An 18,528-nucleotide genomic window follows, 5' to 3' on the forward strand; every position below is an offset into this window, starting at 1 on the left:
TTTGCATTCTTATGATTTTTGGCCTGCAAGATTTTAAATTATTCACAACTTGTTATGAATAGTACTTTTGCTCTGTATATTAAATGAGTATGTCAATAATATAGTCCTTAGCAAATAACTTATTATTTTTATTAATTCAAGTATTATAATAATTATCAATGCGTTAATTTTAATAAATCACCATTACTGTATATAGACCTGTACAAAGTGATAAGTGTAACAAACTAGTACATTATTTTACATATACTATGAATTGAACATGCATTCACATATAGACACTGTAAAGTTAAAAGTAAACATCCTATGTAGAAAATGTATGGGTAAATGTCAATATTTTTTATCAATGTCAAAAATTAGACATTTTCTCAATATTTATAACCCTGACAGCAAGATCCAAGCCAATCAAATTATCTTTCAAGAACTGGAAGAGAGAGAGAAAAAAAAAGTTTAATTCCTACAATGTTCATTAAAATACATGACATTAAAATCACAAAAAAAAAAAAAAAAAATTTACCTTTGTGATGAGTTCCTTGATTGTTACTTCACTGATGTTTTCAGAAGATCTAATCCGCATTCGTACATGTGCCAGTAAATTATCGTCTGATAAAAGAACATCATAAGATTAACAATCAGATTAAAGATAGAATTAACGATTTTTTTGAAGTAACAAAATGTGTTTTCCTCAGGACAGTTATTATATGGGTGTCAATAAAAATGGGATAAACATAATACACAAACATAAATATGTGATTTACGTTTGTGTAATTTTGAGTGGTTTAAATACAAATATTTAGAATTGTGAGAAAGACTGTTTGTATTTTACAGAATTTAATAGGTTAATTATATAAATTACTTGTGGGAGTGGTTGGCGGAGTCGTGATTCTTGTTGGAAGTGATGTTGAGGTTGTTGGAAGTGTGGTTGGTAAGGTGGTAACTACAATAGCAGTTGTAGTTGTTGGAGCGGTTGTTGTGGTTGTTGGAGCTGTTGTTGTGGTTGTTGGAGGCAATGTTGTGGTTGTTGGAGGTAATGTTGTGGTTGTTGCAACAGCAGTTGTAGTTGTTGAAGTGGTTGTTGTGGTTGTTGGAGCGGTTGTTGTAGTTGTTGGAGTCATTGTTGTAGTTGTTGGAGCTGTTGTTGTGGTTGTAGGAGGCAATGTTGTGGTAGTTGCAACAGCAGTTGTAGTTGTTGGAGTGGTTGTTGTGGTTGTTGGAGCTGTTGTGGTTGTTGAAACAGCAGTTGTAGTTGTTGGAGCAGTTGTTGTGGTTGTTGGAGCTGTTGTTGTGGTTGTTGCAACTGCAGCTGTAGTTGTTGGAGTGGTTGTGGTTGTTGGAGCTGTTGTTGTGGTTGTTGGAGCTGTTGTGGTTGTTGGAACAGCAGTTGTAGTTGTTGGAGGTAATGTTGTGGTTGTTGCAACAGCAGTTGTAGTTTTTAGAGCGGTTGTTGTGGTTGTTGGAGCGGTTGTTGTGGTTGTTGGAGAGGTTGTTGTGGTTGTAGGAGGCAATGTTGTGGTAGTTGCAACAGCAGTTGTAGTTGTTGGAGAGGTTGTTGTAGTTGTTGAAGTCGTTGTTGTAGTTGTTGGAGCAGTTGTTGTAGTTGTTGGAACGGCAGTTGTTGTAGTTGTTGGGACAGCAGTTGTAGTTGTTGGAGGCAATGTTGTGGTTGTTGCAACAGCAGTTGTAGTTGTTGGAGTGGTTGTTGTAGTTGTTGGAGCAGTTGTTGTAGTTGTTGGAGTGGTTGGTGTGGTTGTTGGAGCTGTTGTTGTGGTTGTTGGAGCTGTTGTTGTGGTTGTTGGAGCTGCTGTTGTGGTTGTAGGAGGCACTGTTGTGGTTGTTTGAACAGCCGTTGTAGTTGTTGGAGCTGTTGTTGTGGTTGTTGGAACAGCAGTTGTAGTTGTTGGAGCTGTTGTTGTGATCGTAGGAGGCAATGATGTGGTTGTTGCAACAGCAGTTGTAGTTGTTGGAGTGGTTGTTGTAGTTGTTGGAGTGGTTGCTGTGGTTGTTGGAGCTGTTGTTGTGGTTGTTGGAGCTGTTGTTGTGGTTGTAGGAGGCACTGTTGTGGTTGTTTGAACAGCAGTTGTAGTTGTTGGAGCTGTTGTTGTGGTTGTTGCAACAGCAGTTGTAGTTGTTGGAGTGGTTGTTGTGGTTGTTGGAGCTGTTGTTGTGGTTGTTGGAGCTGTTGTTGTGGTTGTAGGAGGCAATGTTGTGGTAGTAGCAACAGCAGTTGTAGTTGTTGGAGTGGTTGTTGTGGTTGTTGGAACAGCAGTTGTAGTTGTTGGAGCTGTTGTTGTGATTGTAGGAGGCAATGTTGTGGTTGTTGCAACAGCAGTTGTAGTTGTTGGAGCTTTTGTTGTGGTTGTTGCAACAGCAGTTGTAGTTGTTGGAGTCATTGTTGTGGTTGTTGGAGCTGTTGTTGTGGTTGTTGGAACAGCAGTTGTAGTTGTTGGAGGCAATGTTGTGGTTGTTGCAACAGCAGTTGTAGTTGTTGGAGTGATTGTTGTAGTTGTTGGAGCAGTTGTTGTAGTTGTTGGAGTGGTTGTTGTGGTTGTTGGAGCTGTTGTTGTGGTTGTTGGAGCTGTTGTTGTGGTTGTTGGAGGCACTGTTGTGGTTGTTTGAACAGCAGTTGTAGTTGTTGGAGTGGTTGTTGGAGCTGTTGTTGTGGTTGTTGGAGTCATTGTTGTGGTTGTAGGAGGCAATGTTGTGGTAGTAGCAACAGCAGTTGTAGTTGTTGGAGTGGTTGTTGTGGTTGTTGGAACAGCAGTTGTAGTTGTTGGAGCTGTTGTGATTGTAGGAGGCAATTTTGTGGTTGTTGCAACAGCAGTTGTAGTTGTTGGAGTGGTTGTGGTTGTTGGAGCTGTTGTTGTGGTTGTTGGGGGCAATGTTGTGGTTGTTGCAACAGCAGTTGTAGTTGTTGGAGCTTTTGTTGTGGTTGTTGCAACAGCAGTTGTAGTTGTTGGAGTCATTGTTGTGGTTGTTGGAGCTGTTGTTGTGGTTGTTGAAACAGCAGTTGTAGTTGTTGGAGGCAATGTTGTGGTTGTTGCAACAGCAGTTGTAGTTGTTGGAGTGGTTGTTGTAGTTGTTGGAGTGGTTGTTGTAGTTGTTGGAGTGGTTGTTGTGGTTGTTGGAGCAGTTGTTGTGGTTGTTGGAGCTGTTGTTGTGGTTGTTGGAGCAGTTGTTGTGGTTGTTGGAGCTGTTGTTGTGGTTGTTGGAGCTGTTGTTGTGGTTGTAGGAGGCACTGTTGTGGTTGTTTGAACAGCAGTTGTAGTTGTTGGAGCTGTTGTTGTGGTTGTTGCAACAGCAGTTGTAGTTGTTGGAGTGGTTGTTGTGGTTGTTGGAGCTGTTGTTGTGGTTGTTGGAGCTGTTGTTGTGGTTGTAGGAGGCAATGTTGTGGTAGTAGCAACAGCAGTTGTAGTTGTTGGAGTGGTTGTTGGAGCTGTTGTTGTGATTGTAGGAGGCAATGTTGTGGTTGTTGCAACAGCAGTTGTAGTTGTTGGAGTGGTTGTGGTTGTTGGAGCTGTTGTTGTAGTTGTTGGAGCTGTTGTTGTGGTTGTTGCAACAGCAGTTGTAGTTGTTGGAGCTTTTGTTGTGGTTGTTGCAACAGCAGTTGTAGTTGTTGGAGTCATTGTTGTGGTTGTTGGAGCTGTTGTTGTGGTTGTTGGAACAGCAGTTGTAGTTGTTGGAGGCAATGTTGTGGTTGTTGCAACAGCAGTTGTAGTTGTTGGAGTGATTGTTGTAGTTGTTGGAGCAGTTGTTGGAGTGGTTGTTGTGGTTGTTGGAGCTGTTGTTGTGGTTGTTGGAGCTGTTGTTGTGGTTGTAGGAGGCACTGTTGTGGTTGTTTGAACAGCAGTTGTAGTTGTTGGAGTGGTTGTTGGAGCTGTTGTTGTGGTTGTTGGAGTCATTGTTGTGGTTGTAGGAGGCAATGTTGTGGTAGTAGCAACAGCAGTTGGAGTGGTTGTTGTAGTTGTTGGAGTCGTCGTTGTAGTTGTTGGAGCAGTTGTTGTAGTTGTTGGAGTGGTTGTTGTGGTTGTTGGAACAGCAGTTGTAGTTGTTGGAGCTGTTGTTGTGATTGTAGGAGGCAGTGTTGTGGTTGTTGCAACAGCAGTTGTAGTTGTTGGAGTCATTGTTGTGGTTGTTGGAGCTGTTGTTGTGGTTGTTGAAACAGCAGTTGTAGTTGTTGGAGGCAATGTTGTGGTTGTTGCAACAGCAGTTGTCGTTGTTGGAGTGATTGTTGTAGTTGTTGGAGCTGTTGTTGTGGTTGTTGGAACAGCAGTTGTAGTTGTTGGAGGCAATGTTGTGGTTGTTGCAACAGCAGTTGTAGTTGTTGGAGTGGTTGTTGTAGTTGTTGGAGCAGTTGTTGTAGTTGTTGGAGGCACTGTTGTGGTTGTTTGAACAGCAGTTGTAGTTGTTGGAGCTGTTGTTGTGGTTGTAGGAGGCAATGTTGTGGTAGTAGCAACAGCAGTTGTAGGTTTTGGAGTGGTTGTTGTAGTTGTTGGAGTCGTTGTTGTAGTTGTTGGAGTCGTCGTTGTAGTTGTTGGAGCAGTTGTTGGAGTGGTTGTTGTGGTTGTTGGAACAGCAGTTGTAGTTGTTGGAGCTGTTGTTGTGATTGTAGGAGGCAATGTTGTGGTTGTTGCAACAGCAGTTGTAGTTGTTGGAGTGGTTGTGGTTGTTGGGGGCAATGTTGTGGTTGTTGCAACAGCAGTTGTAGTTGTTGGAGGTAATGTTGTGGTTGTTGCAACTGCAGTTGTTGGAGTCATTGTTGTGGTTGTTGGAGCAGTTGTTGTGGTTGTTGGAGCTGTTGTTGTGGTTGTGGCAACAGCAGTTGTAGTTGTTGGAGTGATTGTGGTTGTTGGAGCTGTTATGGTTGTTGGAGCTGCTGTTGGGGATGTTGATTGTGCTGCAGGTAAAAAAAAATAAAAAATCATCATTTAGTTAACTTCTATGTGCAGTCTTTTTATAGTGTGTTTCTTAAAGATTTACTATAAATTAACATGAATTAACAGGCCTGAATCATACATATTTTATTTATATAATAGAATCTATACAAATTCACTGATATCAACCATTAATATTGCTTCAGTATAACTTTGCTAGGGTGTAATAACAAACAAGCATTGAAATAATGGAAGTATTTACCTTTCCCAGGAGTCACCAGTGATAATCCAAATAATATTATCAAACACAAATCCGTTTTGTCCATTGCAGCAGATTTTCTGTATGGCTATGTTGCCAGTCCAAGTACAATCATCTATTTTTCAAAGACAGCCGGCTGCACTGACCTAAAAGGCACATGCTCCACATTCCACTGTGATGAAACTATCCCTGTCAAACTGGTTTTATTTATGCCTGCTTAAATGATCAGCTCTTTGATAGTAAAAACATAAATAGCATGCTTACAATTCCAGCCACTCAAAAGTGTAAATAGTTAAATGCAGAGAAAAAAAATACATTTAGGTGACATCTAGTGGAGAATATAGTGGAGAATCAATAAAACATGTAATTTCATATATGTTCCTCCATCACCAACTGCCCAGATCAACATTAAAATATGGAAGTTATGGTTTTGTGAAGCTCAAACCTTTCACATATAAATGTATTGGGTTAATTGGGGTTAAACAAAATGGCACATAATAGTAATTTTGAAATTTGCATTTTGTTTGGTTATAAATAATTTTATATTAACACTTATCCAAAAATGTACGTGATTCCCATTTCAAAAATTGCCAGTAATTCCAATTGATTTTGAGAGCACTGAATATGGAGTAAGAAAGCTTTCAGAAATATTCATGAGCATAGGATAGAAATCCACGAATGTTTGGGAAATCTGTGCATATTTGGCTGTAGTTGAGCATAAGACAAATATTTGTAAATTCTTAAATGAGTCCAGTTGTACATTAAATGTACTGTGTGTATTTTATCCATCAGAATACAAATTGAAAAGTTACAACAGCAAGATTTACAATCGCCAAATAAAAATGTACAATTACGCTTTCTTCAGTGCAAATACAAATTCACAGACATGACTCAGCTGTCAAAAATACGTCGTCACTTCACAGACATTATTTATTGAGCAGAAGAAACATTGATTGAGATGCCAGAATTTTGCACTGCATATGGACTAAGCCAGGACTGAACCAGGAGGACTAAACCAGGACTAAACCAGGACTAAACTAGGTCTAAACCAGGACCAAACCAGGACTAATATTGGACTTGAGAGAGGGAGCGGGAGAGCCCCCAGCCAGTGGAGCAGGGTGTCCGCAAAGCAAGATCAGGCGACTGCTGTGCTAAGGCCCATTGTGTGCGAAGCTCTGCACTGGTCCTTTCTCCTGCATTCACCCTATGGCATATGCAGGCGCACCTCCGGACCTGTCCCAACACTCGGTCCTGGTTCAGTTCCGGTTTAGTCCGTATGCAGTGCAAAATTCTGGCACCTCGATCGATGTTTCTTCTACTCAATAAATAAAGCCTGTGAAGTGATGATGTGTTTTTGATAGTAAAGTCGCATCTGTAAATTGGTATTCGTACTGAAGAAAGTGTAATTGTAAACTTTCATTCCGATATTGTAATTCTTGATGTCATAATTTTTCAGTTCGTATTCTGATGGATAAAATACACACAATATATTTTCTGTATGACTGGACTCATTTGAGAGTTTATGGATATTTATATTATGGTCAACTACAACCAAATATGCACAGATTTCCCAAATATGCACAGATTTCTATCCTATGCACATGAATATTTCTGAAAGGTTTCTTACTCCATAATTGAAACCTGGATTGGGTAAACTGTTTAGTATCTGCATAATTAGTTGTAAATAGTCTTTCAGGTCTATGAATTAAATGAGCATGTCAAGTTACATTTGAAAGGCTGTATTATTCCATTATTAAACTATTTCACTGAAATGATAATCCATTGATTAACTGTCAGTAATTAATAAAAGACAATGTAAACAGATTAGTGTATTATAATAATTAACCATATTTACTTAAATAAGTCACCTGTATATAGGCATACATAAAGTGGCAAAAGTATGTGTATTATTTTACATGTACATGTATTACTTTAAATGTACATTTACATGTACTATACACACTGAACATGCATTGACAGATACTATACAGATTTCTTAGAGAAAGTTCATGGGTTTTTACGAGACTATTTGATCCACAACAAAATGCAGACGAAGTACATAATGTCTAAAATTAGACATTGTTTTTTTTAAATTTTTATAACAAAGACCTCAGGATCCAGGGGCCTCATTTACAAAAAAAAACTGCGCAGGAGTTGTTGTAAGTTAGTGCGTACGCCTGTAGCCACTCCATATTTAGAAAACCCACCGCACACACTAAACCACGCTACCTTTGCTTTATAAATCCCACCTGCAACTAGAATTTGTGCACATAAATCCATATCATGTCATGCCCTCTCACACCTCCACCTCACCATAAAAGGAGCATGTAAAGTGACTGGTGAATGAGATTTCCCTAAACATGAGCCGATAATCAGTGGGTTTGACCGAGACACGCGGGACAGAGGGAGGAGGACGCTCCACGCAGCACCACGTGATCACGACAAAGACTTAAACAAGGTTTTACAAATAAATACAAAACTAAAAGTGACAACAACAAGTCATCTGTTCATTTAATAATATTTCATAATATTTAGGCAGCACATCTTTGCAGTAAAGCCCATGTGTTTTTTCGCTGTTTCAAGAGTTTTATCGCTATATTTTTAAGTCTATCTATGATGTATGTGTGGACTGGCCCTGTATATTTATGTATATACACGTAGATACGTGCACGCGCTGATCTGAATGGCGAAATTATGAACGCGTGTGAGAGGTTCAGATGCCCTCCCCTGGAGAGGGAAAGGAGCAAGGGAGGGACATGAGGATACGTGGACACAGATTTAGCATGAAACACATTAGATACAGATCAGGCGCTGTTATTCTGCCAATTAAAGTCCACACGAAACATCCAAACTGCTGAACCTGTGAGTGTGGGTCTAACCTCTGTGAGTGTGGGTCTGGGTCGGGACGGGCACGGGCATTATTCTGTTCATCATATTGTCAGAGAGTAGTTCTCATTTGCAAGAGTTCCCCATTACACAAAAATGTAGGGAAGATTTAGGGTTCGGACAGTAGGCTTCATGTCGAGTGCAGACTCAGGTCACTCTGGCGCTCGGTGCGTGAAGACTAAAGTAAAAGTGATAAAGTTGCATTAATTAAATCAAAGCCTGGCTTCTACTGCGTCTGAGGGAAGAGTTTTTCTCTCAGGTTGGGTCATTATTTTGTCCTCTGTGTTGGTCACAGTCTGTGTTCTATAGGAGTCTGTGGTCATGGTGTGGACTGTGGGAGACCCTACGCTACACCGGGAATGTGGCCACGCTCGTGCACAAGTTTTAAATGTATAATATTGTGGAGAACAATGAGTGGAATAAACAGCCCTCCTCCCTGTTTTGGTGAACCAAACACTTCAATGCTCAAATCTGAAGGTAATTCTTCTGTATATGTGGATTTTTTGATCAAACACTTCCTCAAACTCTGTTCACTTCTGCTTTTCTCCACAAGTGTCACTTTTTCCCCGTGTCTCCAGACTTTGCATAGAGCTTACAGAAGGTCCCGAGTTGGCGTAGAGTTACGCTTTAGTCGAGGTTCATAAATACCGCGGTTGGCGTAGAGAGCACGTACGCAAGGATTTTTGCGTAAGCAAGCTTTATAAATGAGGCCCCTGGTCATACAGTTGATCTTTTAGTTAAGCTTTCAAGACCTTGAAGAGAGAATGATGTTTAATGCTTGCAATATTGGTTTAAATGATATATTAAATCTTATTTTACCTGCTTGATATGTCCAATGATTGTAACTTCATTGATGTTTCCAGCAGATCTAATCCGCATTTGTGCTTGTGCCAGTAAATTTGGTGTTGAAGACGGCAGTGATGTTGGAGGCAGTGTAGTGGTGGGTGAAGGTGTGGTGGTGGTGGTTGTTATACCGGTGATTGTTGGAGGCGGGGTAGTGGCAGGTGGAGGTAGTTGTTCCACCAGAGTTTGTGGTTGCTGGAGATGGTGTTGTGATGGGTAGAAGTGTGGTGGTTGTTGTTGGGAGCATGGTGGTTGTTAGAGATGTGGTGGTGCTGGTTGTTGGGAGCTGTGGTTGTTAGAGGTGCGTGGAGGTGTGGTGGTGATTGTTACATCGGTGATAGTTGGAGGTTGGGTAGTGGCAGGTAGTGGTGTGGTTGTTACACTGGTGATTCTTGGAGGTGGGCTAGTGATGGGTGGAGCTGTGGTGGTTGTTGTTGGGGGCATGTTGGTGGTTGTTGTTACAGGTGTGGGGATGATTTCTGCTGAAGCTCTGATGTTTGTTTTTGGAGGAGTGATAGTGGTTGTTTGAGGTGTGGTTGTTTGAGGTGGGGTGGTGGTTATGATTGTTCTGCTGGGATTTGTGGTTGTTGGAGGCGGGGTAGTAGTGGGTGGAGGCAGTGTGTTTGTGATAGTTACACCGATAATTGTTGGAGGTGGAGTAGTGGTGGGTGGAGGTGTGGTGGTTGTTGTTGAGGGCATAGTGGTGGTGGTGGTTGTTGTTGGACGAGTGACAGTGGGTGGAGGTGTAGTTTTTGGAGGTGTGGTTGTGGTTGTTGTTGGAGGCACGGTTGTTGATGTTGGACTGACTTTTGTGGTTGTTGGAGGAGCATTTGTGGATGTTGAATTGGCAGTTGTGGTTGTTGTTACAAGTGGAAGTTGAGGTTGTTGGAAGAGCGGCTGTTGTCGTTGTTGTTGGAGGTGTGGTCGTGGATGTTGGAGTTGCTGTCATGGTTGTTGTTGGAGCTGCTGTTGTGATTAATGTTGGAGCATAGTTGTGGTTGTGGATGTTGGAACAGTTGTTGGAGCAGTTATAGTTGTTGCTGGAGGAGCAGTTGTGGAAAATCATATAGGTAACTTCTATATGCGGTCATTTTATAGTATGTTTCTTAAAGGTTTACTATGAATTAACATAAGCATACCTAAATAATACTTGTATAATATGTCTTATACAATTGTAACAAATTCACATGAATAAGTCAGTTAAATTGCTGGGTTTCAGATGACATCACAGCACTTTATAGGCCTATATTATTTAAAACAGATGCTGGACAGCTAAAATGTGTCTTGTCTAAATGCAGTTTTGGTTGTAAACTAGTGAGATCTCAAGTCTAGTCAAAAATAAAAATTATCAATTTAAAAATGTATGCATTTACCTTTTGTTTATTCATGGAAAAGTACAATGTAACCAAAAGGGAAAACTGGCTCTCTCCCCCCCATCTGGAAGTATGACATCACATTTTAAAATCTGAAAACCGTCAATGTAAATCAACTGTTAATATTGCTTCAAAATGACTTTGATAGGGTCTAAAAACAAACAAGTAATTGAATAAAGGAAATGTTTACCTTTCCCAGGAGTCACCAAGGATAATCCAAATAATATTATCAAAGAGACATATTGTTAACTGCTGCAGATTTTGTAACAATCAGTTTTCATAGACAGCAGGCTGCGTTGACATAAATGTGATATGCTCCTGCATTCACTGTGGTGAAACTATGCCTGCTTAAATGATCAGCTTTTGGATTGTAAAAACATAAAAATAATATATTTCAGCCACTTAACAATCTAAACAACAATCACATCAGTAATCACATGAACAAAAATGTCAGAAATACAGTTTATTTTGTATTATTTGGTTAATAGTAATTTTGCATTATAACACATCAAAACACGATTCCTATTTCAAATATTGCCACTGGTGCCAATTTATTTTGAGAGCATTGAAAGTTTCTCTGTAAACTTGGACTGGTCCAACCGTTGAGCATCTGCAAAATTTCTTGTAAATAGTCACTTAGTTGTGTGAATTAAATGCGCATATCAAGCTACTTTTCAAAGGCTGTATTATTGCATTATTAAACTATTAAACTGAAATGATAATGACTTTATTAATGGATGATAATTCATAAAAAAGTAATTAATTAATTAAAAAAGTCACATGTATACGGGCATATATAAAGTTGCAAAAGTATTATGTGCATCATTTTACATGTACTGTACACACTGAACATGTATTAACATATAAATACTAGACATACTTCCTATAGAGAGTTTATGGGTAGATTTGATCCACAACAAAATGCAGACCAAGCACATGGTGTCTAAACTTAAACATTTACTTTCTCAGTTTTTATAATAAAGACCTCAGGATCCTGGCCACTCAGTTGATCTTTTAGTTGATCTCTCAAGAACTGGAAAAGAGAATGATGTTTGATTCTTGCAATGTTGGTATAAACTACATATTAAAAAAAATTTTACCTGCTTGATGTGTTCAATTATTGTAACATCATTGATGTTTCCAGAAGATCTAATCCGTATCTGTGCATGTGCCAGTACATTTGGTTTCACAGACAGCGGTGATGTTGGAGGGGATGTGGTGTCTGTGATTGGTCCACCAGGGTTTGTAGTGGTGGGTGGAGGGGTGGTTGTTGTTGGAGGCGGTGTGGTGGTGGTGGAGGTTGGAGGTGTGGTTGTTGTTGGAGGCGGTGAGGTGATGGTGGGTGTAGGGGTAGTTGTTGTTGGAGGCGGTGTGGTGGTGGTGGAGGTTGGAGGTGTGGTTGTTGTTGGAGGCGGTGTGGTGGTGGTGGAGGTTGGAGGTGTGGTTGTTGTTGGAGGCGGTGTGGTGGTGGTGGAGGTTGGAGGCGTGGTTGTTGTTGGAGGCGGTGTGGTGGTGGTGGAGGTTGGAGGGGTAGTTGTTGTTGGAGGCGGTGTGGTGGTGGGTGGGTGGAGGTGTGGGTTGTGTGTTGGAGGCGGTGTGGTGGTGGTGGAGGTTGGAGGTGTGGTTGTTGTTGGAGGCGGTGTGGTGGTGGTGGAGGTGGAGGTGTGTTGTTGTTGGAGGCGGTGTGGTGGTGGTGGGTGGAGGGGTAGTTGTTGTGTTGGAGGCGGTGTGGTGGTGGTGGGTTGGAGGCGGTAGTTGTTGTTGGAGGCGGTGTGGTGGTGGTGGGTGGAGGGGTAGTTGTTGGAGGTGGTGTGGTGGTGGTGGTGGAGGGAGGGCTAGTTGTTGCAGGCAGTGTGATGGTGGTGGGTGAAGGGGTGGTTGTTGTTGGAGGCGGTGTGGTGGTGGTGGTGGAGGTTGGAGGGGTGGTTGTTGTTGGAGGAGGTGTGGTGGTGGTGGAGGTTGGAGGTGTGGTTGTTGTTGGAGGCGGTGTGGTGGTGGTGGGTGGAGGTGTGGTTGTTGTTGGAGGGTGTGGTTGGTTGGTGGAGGTTGGAGGTGTGGTTGTTGTTGGAGGCGGTGTGGTGGTGGTGGAGGTTGGAGGTGTGGTTGTTGTTGGAGGCGGTGTGGTGGTGGTGGGTGGAGGGGTAGTTGTTGTTGGAGGCGGTGTGGTGGTGGTGGGTGGAGGGGTAGTTGTTGTTGGAGGCGTGTGGTGGTGGTGGTGGAGGTGGTGGTTGTTGTTGGAGGAGGTGTGGTGGTGGTGGAGGTTGGAGGTGTGGTGGTGGTGGGTGGAGGGGTAGTTGTTGTTGGAGGCGGTGTGGTGGTGGTGGGTGGAGGTGTGGTTGTTGGAGGTGGTGGTGTGGTGGTGGTGGGTGGAGGGGTAGTTGTTGTTGGAGGCGGTGTGGTGGTGGTGGAGGTTGGAGGTGTGGTTGTTGTTGGGAGGGTGTGGTGGTGGTGGAGGTTGGAGGTGTGGTGGTGGTGGGTGGGTGGAGGGTAATTGTTGTTAGAGGCGATGTGGTGGTGGTGGGTGGAGGGGTGGTTGTTGGAGGCGGTGTGGTGGTGGTGGTGGTTGGAGGGGTAGTTGTTGTTGGAGGCGGTGTGGTGGTGGTGGAGGTTGGAGGTGTGGTTGTTGTTGGAGGCGGTGTGGTGGTGGGTGGAGGTGTGGTTGTTGTTGGAGGCGGTGTGGTGTGGTGGTGGAGGTTGGAGGTGTGGTTGTTGTTGGAGGCGGTGTGGTGGTGGTGGAGGTTGGAGGTGTGGTTGTTGTTGGAGGCGGTGTGGTGGTGGTGGGAGGTTGGAGGTGTGGTTGTTGTTGGAGGCGGTGTGGTGGTGGTGGGTGGAGGGTAGTTGTTGTTGGAGGGGTGTGGTGGTGGTGGGTGGAGGGTAGTTGTTGTTGGAGGTGGTGTGGTGGTGGTGGTGGAGGGAGGGCTAGTTGTTGCAGGCAGTGTGATGGTGGTGGGTGAGGGGTGGTTGTTGTTGGAGGCGGTGTGGTGGTGGTGGTGGAGGGTGTTGTTGTTGGAGGCGGTGTGGTGGTGGTGGGTGGAGGGGTAGTTGTTGTTGGAGGTGGTGTGGTGGTGGTGGTGGAGGGAGGGCTAGTTGTTGCAGGCAGTGTGATGGTGGTGGGTGAAGGGGTGGTTGTTGTTGGAGGCGGTGTGGTGGTGGTGGTGGAGGTTGGAGGGGTGGTTGTTGTTGGAGGAGGTGTGGTGGTGGTGGAGGTTGGAGGTGTCGTTGTTGTTGGAGGCGGTGTGGTGGTGGTGGGTGGAGGTGTGGTTGTTGTTGGAGGAGGTGTGGTGGTGGTGGAGGTTGGAGGTGTGGTTGTTGTTGGAGGCGGTGTGGTGGTGGTGTGGAGGGGTAGTTGTTGTTGGGAGGCGGTGTGGTGGTGGTGGGTGGAGGGGTAGTTGTTGTTGGAGGCGGTGTGGTGGTGGTGGAGGTTGGAGGTGTGGTTGTTGTTGGAGGAGGTGTGGTGGTGGTGGAGGTTGGAGGTGTGGTGGTGGTGGGTGGAGGGGTAGTTGTTGTTGGAGGCGGTGTGGTGGTGGTGGGTGGAGGGGTGGTTGTTGGAGGCGGTGTGGTGGTGGTGGTGGTTGGAGGGGTAGTTGTTATTGGAGGCGGTGTGGTGGTGGTGGAGGTTGGAGGTGTGGTTGTTGTTGGAGGCGGTGTGGTGGTGGTGGGGTGGAGGTGTGGTTGTTGTTGGAGGTGGTGTGGTGGTGGTGGAGGTTGGAGGTGTGGTTGTTGTTGGAGGCGGTGTGGTGGTGGTGGAGGTTGGAGGTGTGGTTGTTGTTGGAGGCGGTGTGGTGGTGGTGGAGGTTGGAGGTGTGGTTGTTGTTGGAGGCGGTGTGGTGGTGGTGGGTGGAGGGGTAGTTGTTGTTGGAGGCGGTGTGGTGGTGGAGGTTGGAGGTGTGGTTGTTGTTGGAGGCGGTGTGGTGGTGGTGGGTGGAGGGGTAGTTGTTGTTGGAGGCGGTGTGGTGGTGGTGGGTGGAGGGGTAGTTGTTGTTGGAGGCGGTGTGGTGGTGGTGGAGGTTGGAGGTGTGGTTGTTGTTGGAGGCGGTGTGGTGGTGGTGGAGGTTGGAGGTGTGGTTGTTGTTGGAGGCGGTGTGGTGGTGGTGGGTGGAGGGGTAGTTGTTGTTGGAGGCGGTGTGGTGGTGGTGGGTGGAGGGGTAGTTGTTGGAGGAGGCGGTGTGGTGGTGGTGGGTGGAGGGGTAGTTGTTGTTGGAGGCAGTGTGGTGGTGGTGGGTGGAGGGGTAGTTGTTGTTGGAGGCGGTGTGGTGGTGGTGGGTGGAGGGGTGGTTGTTGTTGGAGGCGGTGTGGTGGTGGTGGAGGTTGGAGGTGTGGTTGTTGTTGGAGGCGGTGTGGTGGTGGTGGAGGTTGGAGGTGTGGTTGTTGTTGGAGGCGGTGTGGTGGTGGAGGTTGGAGGGGTAGTTGTTGGAGGCGGTGTGGTGGTGGTGGGTGGAGGGGTAGTTGTTGGAGGCGGTGTGGTGGTGGTGGAGGTTGGAGAAGTGGTTGTTGTTGGAGGCGGTGTGGTGGTGGGTGGAGGGGTAGTTGTTGGAGGCGGTGTGGTGGTGGTGGTGGAGGTTGGAGGTGTGGTTGTTGTTGGAGGCAGTGTGGTGGTGGTGGGTGGAGGTGTGGTTGTTGTTGGAGGCGGTGTGGTGGTGGGTGGAGGGGTGGTTGTTGTAGGAGGTGTGGTGGTGGTGGGTGGAAGTGTGGTTGTTGGATCTACCGTCGTGGTTGTTGTTGGAGCGGCTGTCGTAGATGTTTGGGCAGATGTGGTTGTTGTTGGTGTGGTTGTCGTGGTTGTTGTTGGAGGTGCTGACGTGGTTGTTGTTGCAGTGGCTATCGTGGTTTTTGTCGCAGCGGCTGTCGTGGTTGTTGTTGGAGGGACTGTCGTGGTTGTTGTTGGAGGGGCTGTCGTGATTGTTGTTGCAGCGGCTGTCATGGTTGTTGTTGTAGCGGCTGTCGTGGTTGTTGTTGTAGCGGCTGTCGTGGTTGTTGTTGCAGCGGCTGTAGTGGTTGTTGTTGGAGGGGCTGTCGTGGTTGTTGTTGCAGCGGCTGTCGTGGTTGTTGTTGCAGCGGCTGTCGTGGTTGTTGTTGCAGCGGGTGTCGTGGTTGTTGTTGGAGGGGCTGTCGTGGTTGTTGTTGGAGTGGCTGTCGTGGTTGTTGTTGCAGCGGCTGTAGTGGTTGTTGTTGGAGGGGCTGTCGTGGTTGTTGTTGGAGGGGCTGTCGTGGTTGTTGTTGCAGCGGCTGTCGTGGTTGTTGTTGCAGCGGGTGTCGTGGTTGTTGTTGGAGTGGTTGTTGTGGTTTGTTGTTGGAGGGGCTGTGTCGTGGTTGTTGTTGGCAGCGGGCTGTCGTGGTTGTTGTTGTGTGTGAGGGGCTGTCGTGGTTGTTGTTGGAAGGGCTGTCGTGGTTGTTGTTGGAGGGGCTGTCGTGGTTGTTGTTGCAGCGGCTGTCGTGGTTGTTGTGTTGGAAGGGCTGTCGTGGTTGTTGTTGCAGCGCGTGGTTGTTCGTGGTTGTTGTTGGAGGGGCTGTCGTGGTTGTTGTTGCAGCGGCTGTCGTGGTTGTTGTTGCAGTGGCTGTTGTGGTTGTTGTTGCAGCGGCTTGTCTGTCGTGGTTGTTGTTGGAGGGGCTGTCAGTGGTTGTTGTTGGAGGGGCTGTCGTGGTTGTTGTTGCAGCGGCTGTCGTGGTTGTTGTTGCAGCGGGTTGTCGTGGTTGTTGTTGTTGGAGGGCTGTTGTGGTTGTTGTTGGAGGGGCTGTCGTGGTTGTTGTTGCAGCGGCTGTCGTGGTTGTTGTTGTTGTAGGGGCTGTCGTGGTGTTGTTGTTGTTGTTGCAGGGCTGTCGTGGTTGTTGTTGGAGGGGCTGTCGTGGTTGTTGTTGCAGCGGCTGTCGTGGTTGTTGTTGCAGCGGCTGTAGTGGTTGTTGTTGGCAGCGGCTGTCGTGGTTGTTTGTTGCAGCGGCTGTAGTGGTTGTTGTTGGAGGGGCTGTCGTGGTTGTTGTTGGAGCGGCTGTAGTGGTTGTTGTTGGGGGGTGTCGTGGTTGGTTGTTGCAGCGGCTGTCGTGGTTGTTGTTGGAGGGGTGTGTTGGTTGTTGTTGGAGGGGTGGTGTTGTTGGGGGTGTTGTGGTTGTTGTTGCAGCGGCTGTTGTGGTTGTTGTTGTAGGGGCTGTCGTGGTTGTTGTTGCAGCGGCTGTCGTGGGTTGTTGTTGGAAGGGCTGTCAGTGGTTGTTGTTGCGGGGGTGTCGTGGTTGTTGTTGGAGGGGCTGTCGTGGTTTTTGTTGCAGCGGCTGTCGTCGTGGTTGTTGTTGGAGGGGCTGTCGTGGTTGTTGTTGGTTTGGTGTGTGTTGTTGTTGGAGTGGTTGTCGTGGGTTGTTGTTGGAGGGGCTGTCGTGGTTGTTGTTGCAGCGGCTGTCGTGGTTGTTGTTGCAGCGGTGTCGTGTAGTGGTTGTTGTTGGAGGGGCTGTCGTGGTTGTTGTTGGAAGGGCTGTAGTGGTTGTTGTTGCAGCGGGTGTCGTGGTTGTTGTTGGAGGGGCTGTCGTGGTTGTTGTTGCAGCGGCTGTCGTGGTTGTTGTTGGAGTGGTTGTCGTGGTTGTTGTTGCAGCGGCTGTCGTGGTTGTTGTTGCAGCGGCTGTGTCGTGGTTGTTGTTGCAGGGGCTGTCGTGGTTGTTGTTGCAGCGGGTGTCGTGGTTGTTGTTGGAGGGGCTGTCGTGGTTGTTGTTGCAGCGGGTGTCGTGGTTGTTTGTTTGGAGGCTGTCGTGGTTGTTGTTGCAGCGGCTGTGTGGTTGTTGTTGGAGGGCTGTCGTGGTTGTTGTTGGAGTGGTTGTTGTGGTTGTTGTTGGAGGGGTGTCGTGGTTTGTTGTTGGAGTGGTGGTGTTGTTGGTGTTGTTGTTGCAGCGGCTGTGTCGTGGTTGTTGTTGCAGCGGCTGTCGTGGTTGTTGTTGCAGCGGCTGTCGTGGTTTGTTGTTGGAGGGTTGTCGTGGTTGTTGTTGGAGGGACTGTCGTGGTTGTTGTTGCAGCGGCTGTCGTGGTTGTTGTTGCAGCGGGTGTCGTGGTTGTTGTTGGAGTGGTTGTCGTGGTTGTTGTTGGAGGGACTGTCGTGGTTGTTGTTGCAGCGGCTGTCGTGGTTGTTGTTGGAGGGGCTGTCGTGGTTGTTGTTGGAGTGGTTGTTGTGGTTGTTGTTGCAGCGGGTGTCGTGGTTGTTGTTGGAGTGGTTGTTGTGGTTGGCGCAGCTGTTGTAGTTGTTGTTGGCGTGGTTGTTGTTGCATTTTGACCTAAAGATTGCAAAAGTTATATCTTTGTATCAAAATGGTAACTGAACATCTTTCTCCAATTATCACACTAAATTAGATTTCAGAACAAATCGTACATAAAAGACTTATTTTACAGCTTTTCCATACTGTTAATCATGCTCGTGTGTTGTTGCATCCAATTACAAAACCTAAAGGAGATATTGGAGGACATCTAACCTTACAGAGCATTATGCCAAAAACAAAATAGATTGCTCACTTGTTACATTTATTATTATTATTATTATTATTATTATTATTATTTATTTATTATATTTATTATTATTATTATGATTATATATATATATAATTAGGGGTGTCAAATTATCGCGTTAATTGCGATTAATTAATTACAGTCATATTTAGTGCGTTATGTTTTTTAATCGCGTTAATCTCATTTTTAATCTCTAACTTTACTGTTTCTGTATGTGAGTTTCGTTATTATAAAACCTGTTTTTATGTGTTGCTGGGACAACAACACACACACACACAAAAAACACATTTATACATTTTTTTATTTCGGTAATTCCAATCATTGCCGGAAACCCACACAAAACGCACGCAGTAAGAGCGATGTGAACGTCACGTTAACGTTGGCGGCGTCAGGCACAATGGACGAGGTCGTAGAGCCAGTAGAACAGAGTCAGCAGTGCACAGGTAAAAACGCATTCGTGTCTTGGAAATTCTTCTCCCAACGTGAAATATAAAAGAAAATAACAAATATAAAATCGCCTGAAAACAACCTGCATAGGCTCATGATGTCTGCACTACTGTCCTATAGTGACCTGCCACATGAGGGGACACGCACACAAACACACACAAACACACACAAACACAAACACACACAAACACACACAAACACACACAAACACAAATACACCCCTTCATCATTGTCATTAACCTGAAAACGCGCGGACCACGTTTCCGGATCGTGTTTTCTCGCGTACGCTGCGTAAACCACGCTTCCTCGTGTGCACCTCTAAACCAGAACTAATCCAGTCCAGGACTAAACCAGGACTAAACCAGGACTAAACCAGAA

The 18,528-nt window shown here is 45.6% G+C and overlaps 3 protein-coding genes across 3 annotated transcripts; all 3 read right to left on the minus strand.

Annotated features, from left to right (window-relative positions):
• Positions 1-368: 368 nt before the first annotated feature.
• On the minus strand, positions 369-2,877 carry LOC110162839 (probable cyclin-dependent serine/threonine-protein kinase DDB_G0292550; the record flags this gene model as incomplete). The annotated part of the gene is made up of 3 exons (XM_055164459.1): positions 369-421; positions 515-600; positions 854-2,877. Coding segments are annotated over 2 exons (2,031 nt in total), but the record flags the coding sequence as incomplete, so codon positions are not given.
• Positions 2,878-2,880: 3 nt separating this feature from the next.
• On the minus strand, positions 2,881-9,103 carry LOC129412031 (GATA zinc finger domain-containing protein 14-like; the record flags this gene model as incomplete). Its single annotated transcript, XM_055164735.1, has 3 exons — positions 8,905-9,103; positions 5,131-5,242; positions 2,881-4,891 (listed from the first exon to the last, which is right to left on the minus strand). Coding segments are annotated over exons 1-3 (2,322 nt in total), but the record flags the coding sequence as incomplete, so codon positions are not given.
• Positions 9,104-9,111: 8 nt separating this feature from the next.
• On the minus strand, positions 9,112-15,507 carry LOC129412032 (mucin-2-like; the record flags this gene model as incomplete). Its single annotated transcript, XM_055164736.1, is given in 4 exon segments — positions 9,112-9,346; positions 9,724-9,822; positions 13,609-13,893; positions 13,895-15,507. Coding segments are annotated over 4 exon segments (2,232 nt in total), but the record flags the coding sequence as incomplete, so codon positions are not given.
• Positions 15,508-18,528: the final 3,021 nt, after the last annotated feature.

The sequence above is a fragment of the Boleophthalmus pectinirostris genome, unplaced genomic scaffold (assembly GCF_026225935.1).
Source record: "Boleophthalmus pectinirostris isolate CB_2022bp ecotype Guang Dong unplaced genomic scaffold, ASM2622593v1 HiC_scaffold_7, whole genome shotgun sequence".
Lineage (NCBI taxonomy): Eukaryota > Metazoa > Chordata > Actinopteri > Gobiiformes > Gobiidae > Boleophthalmus > Boleophthalmus pectinirostris.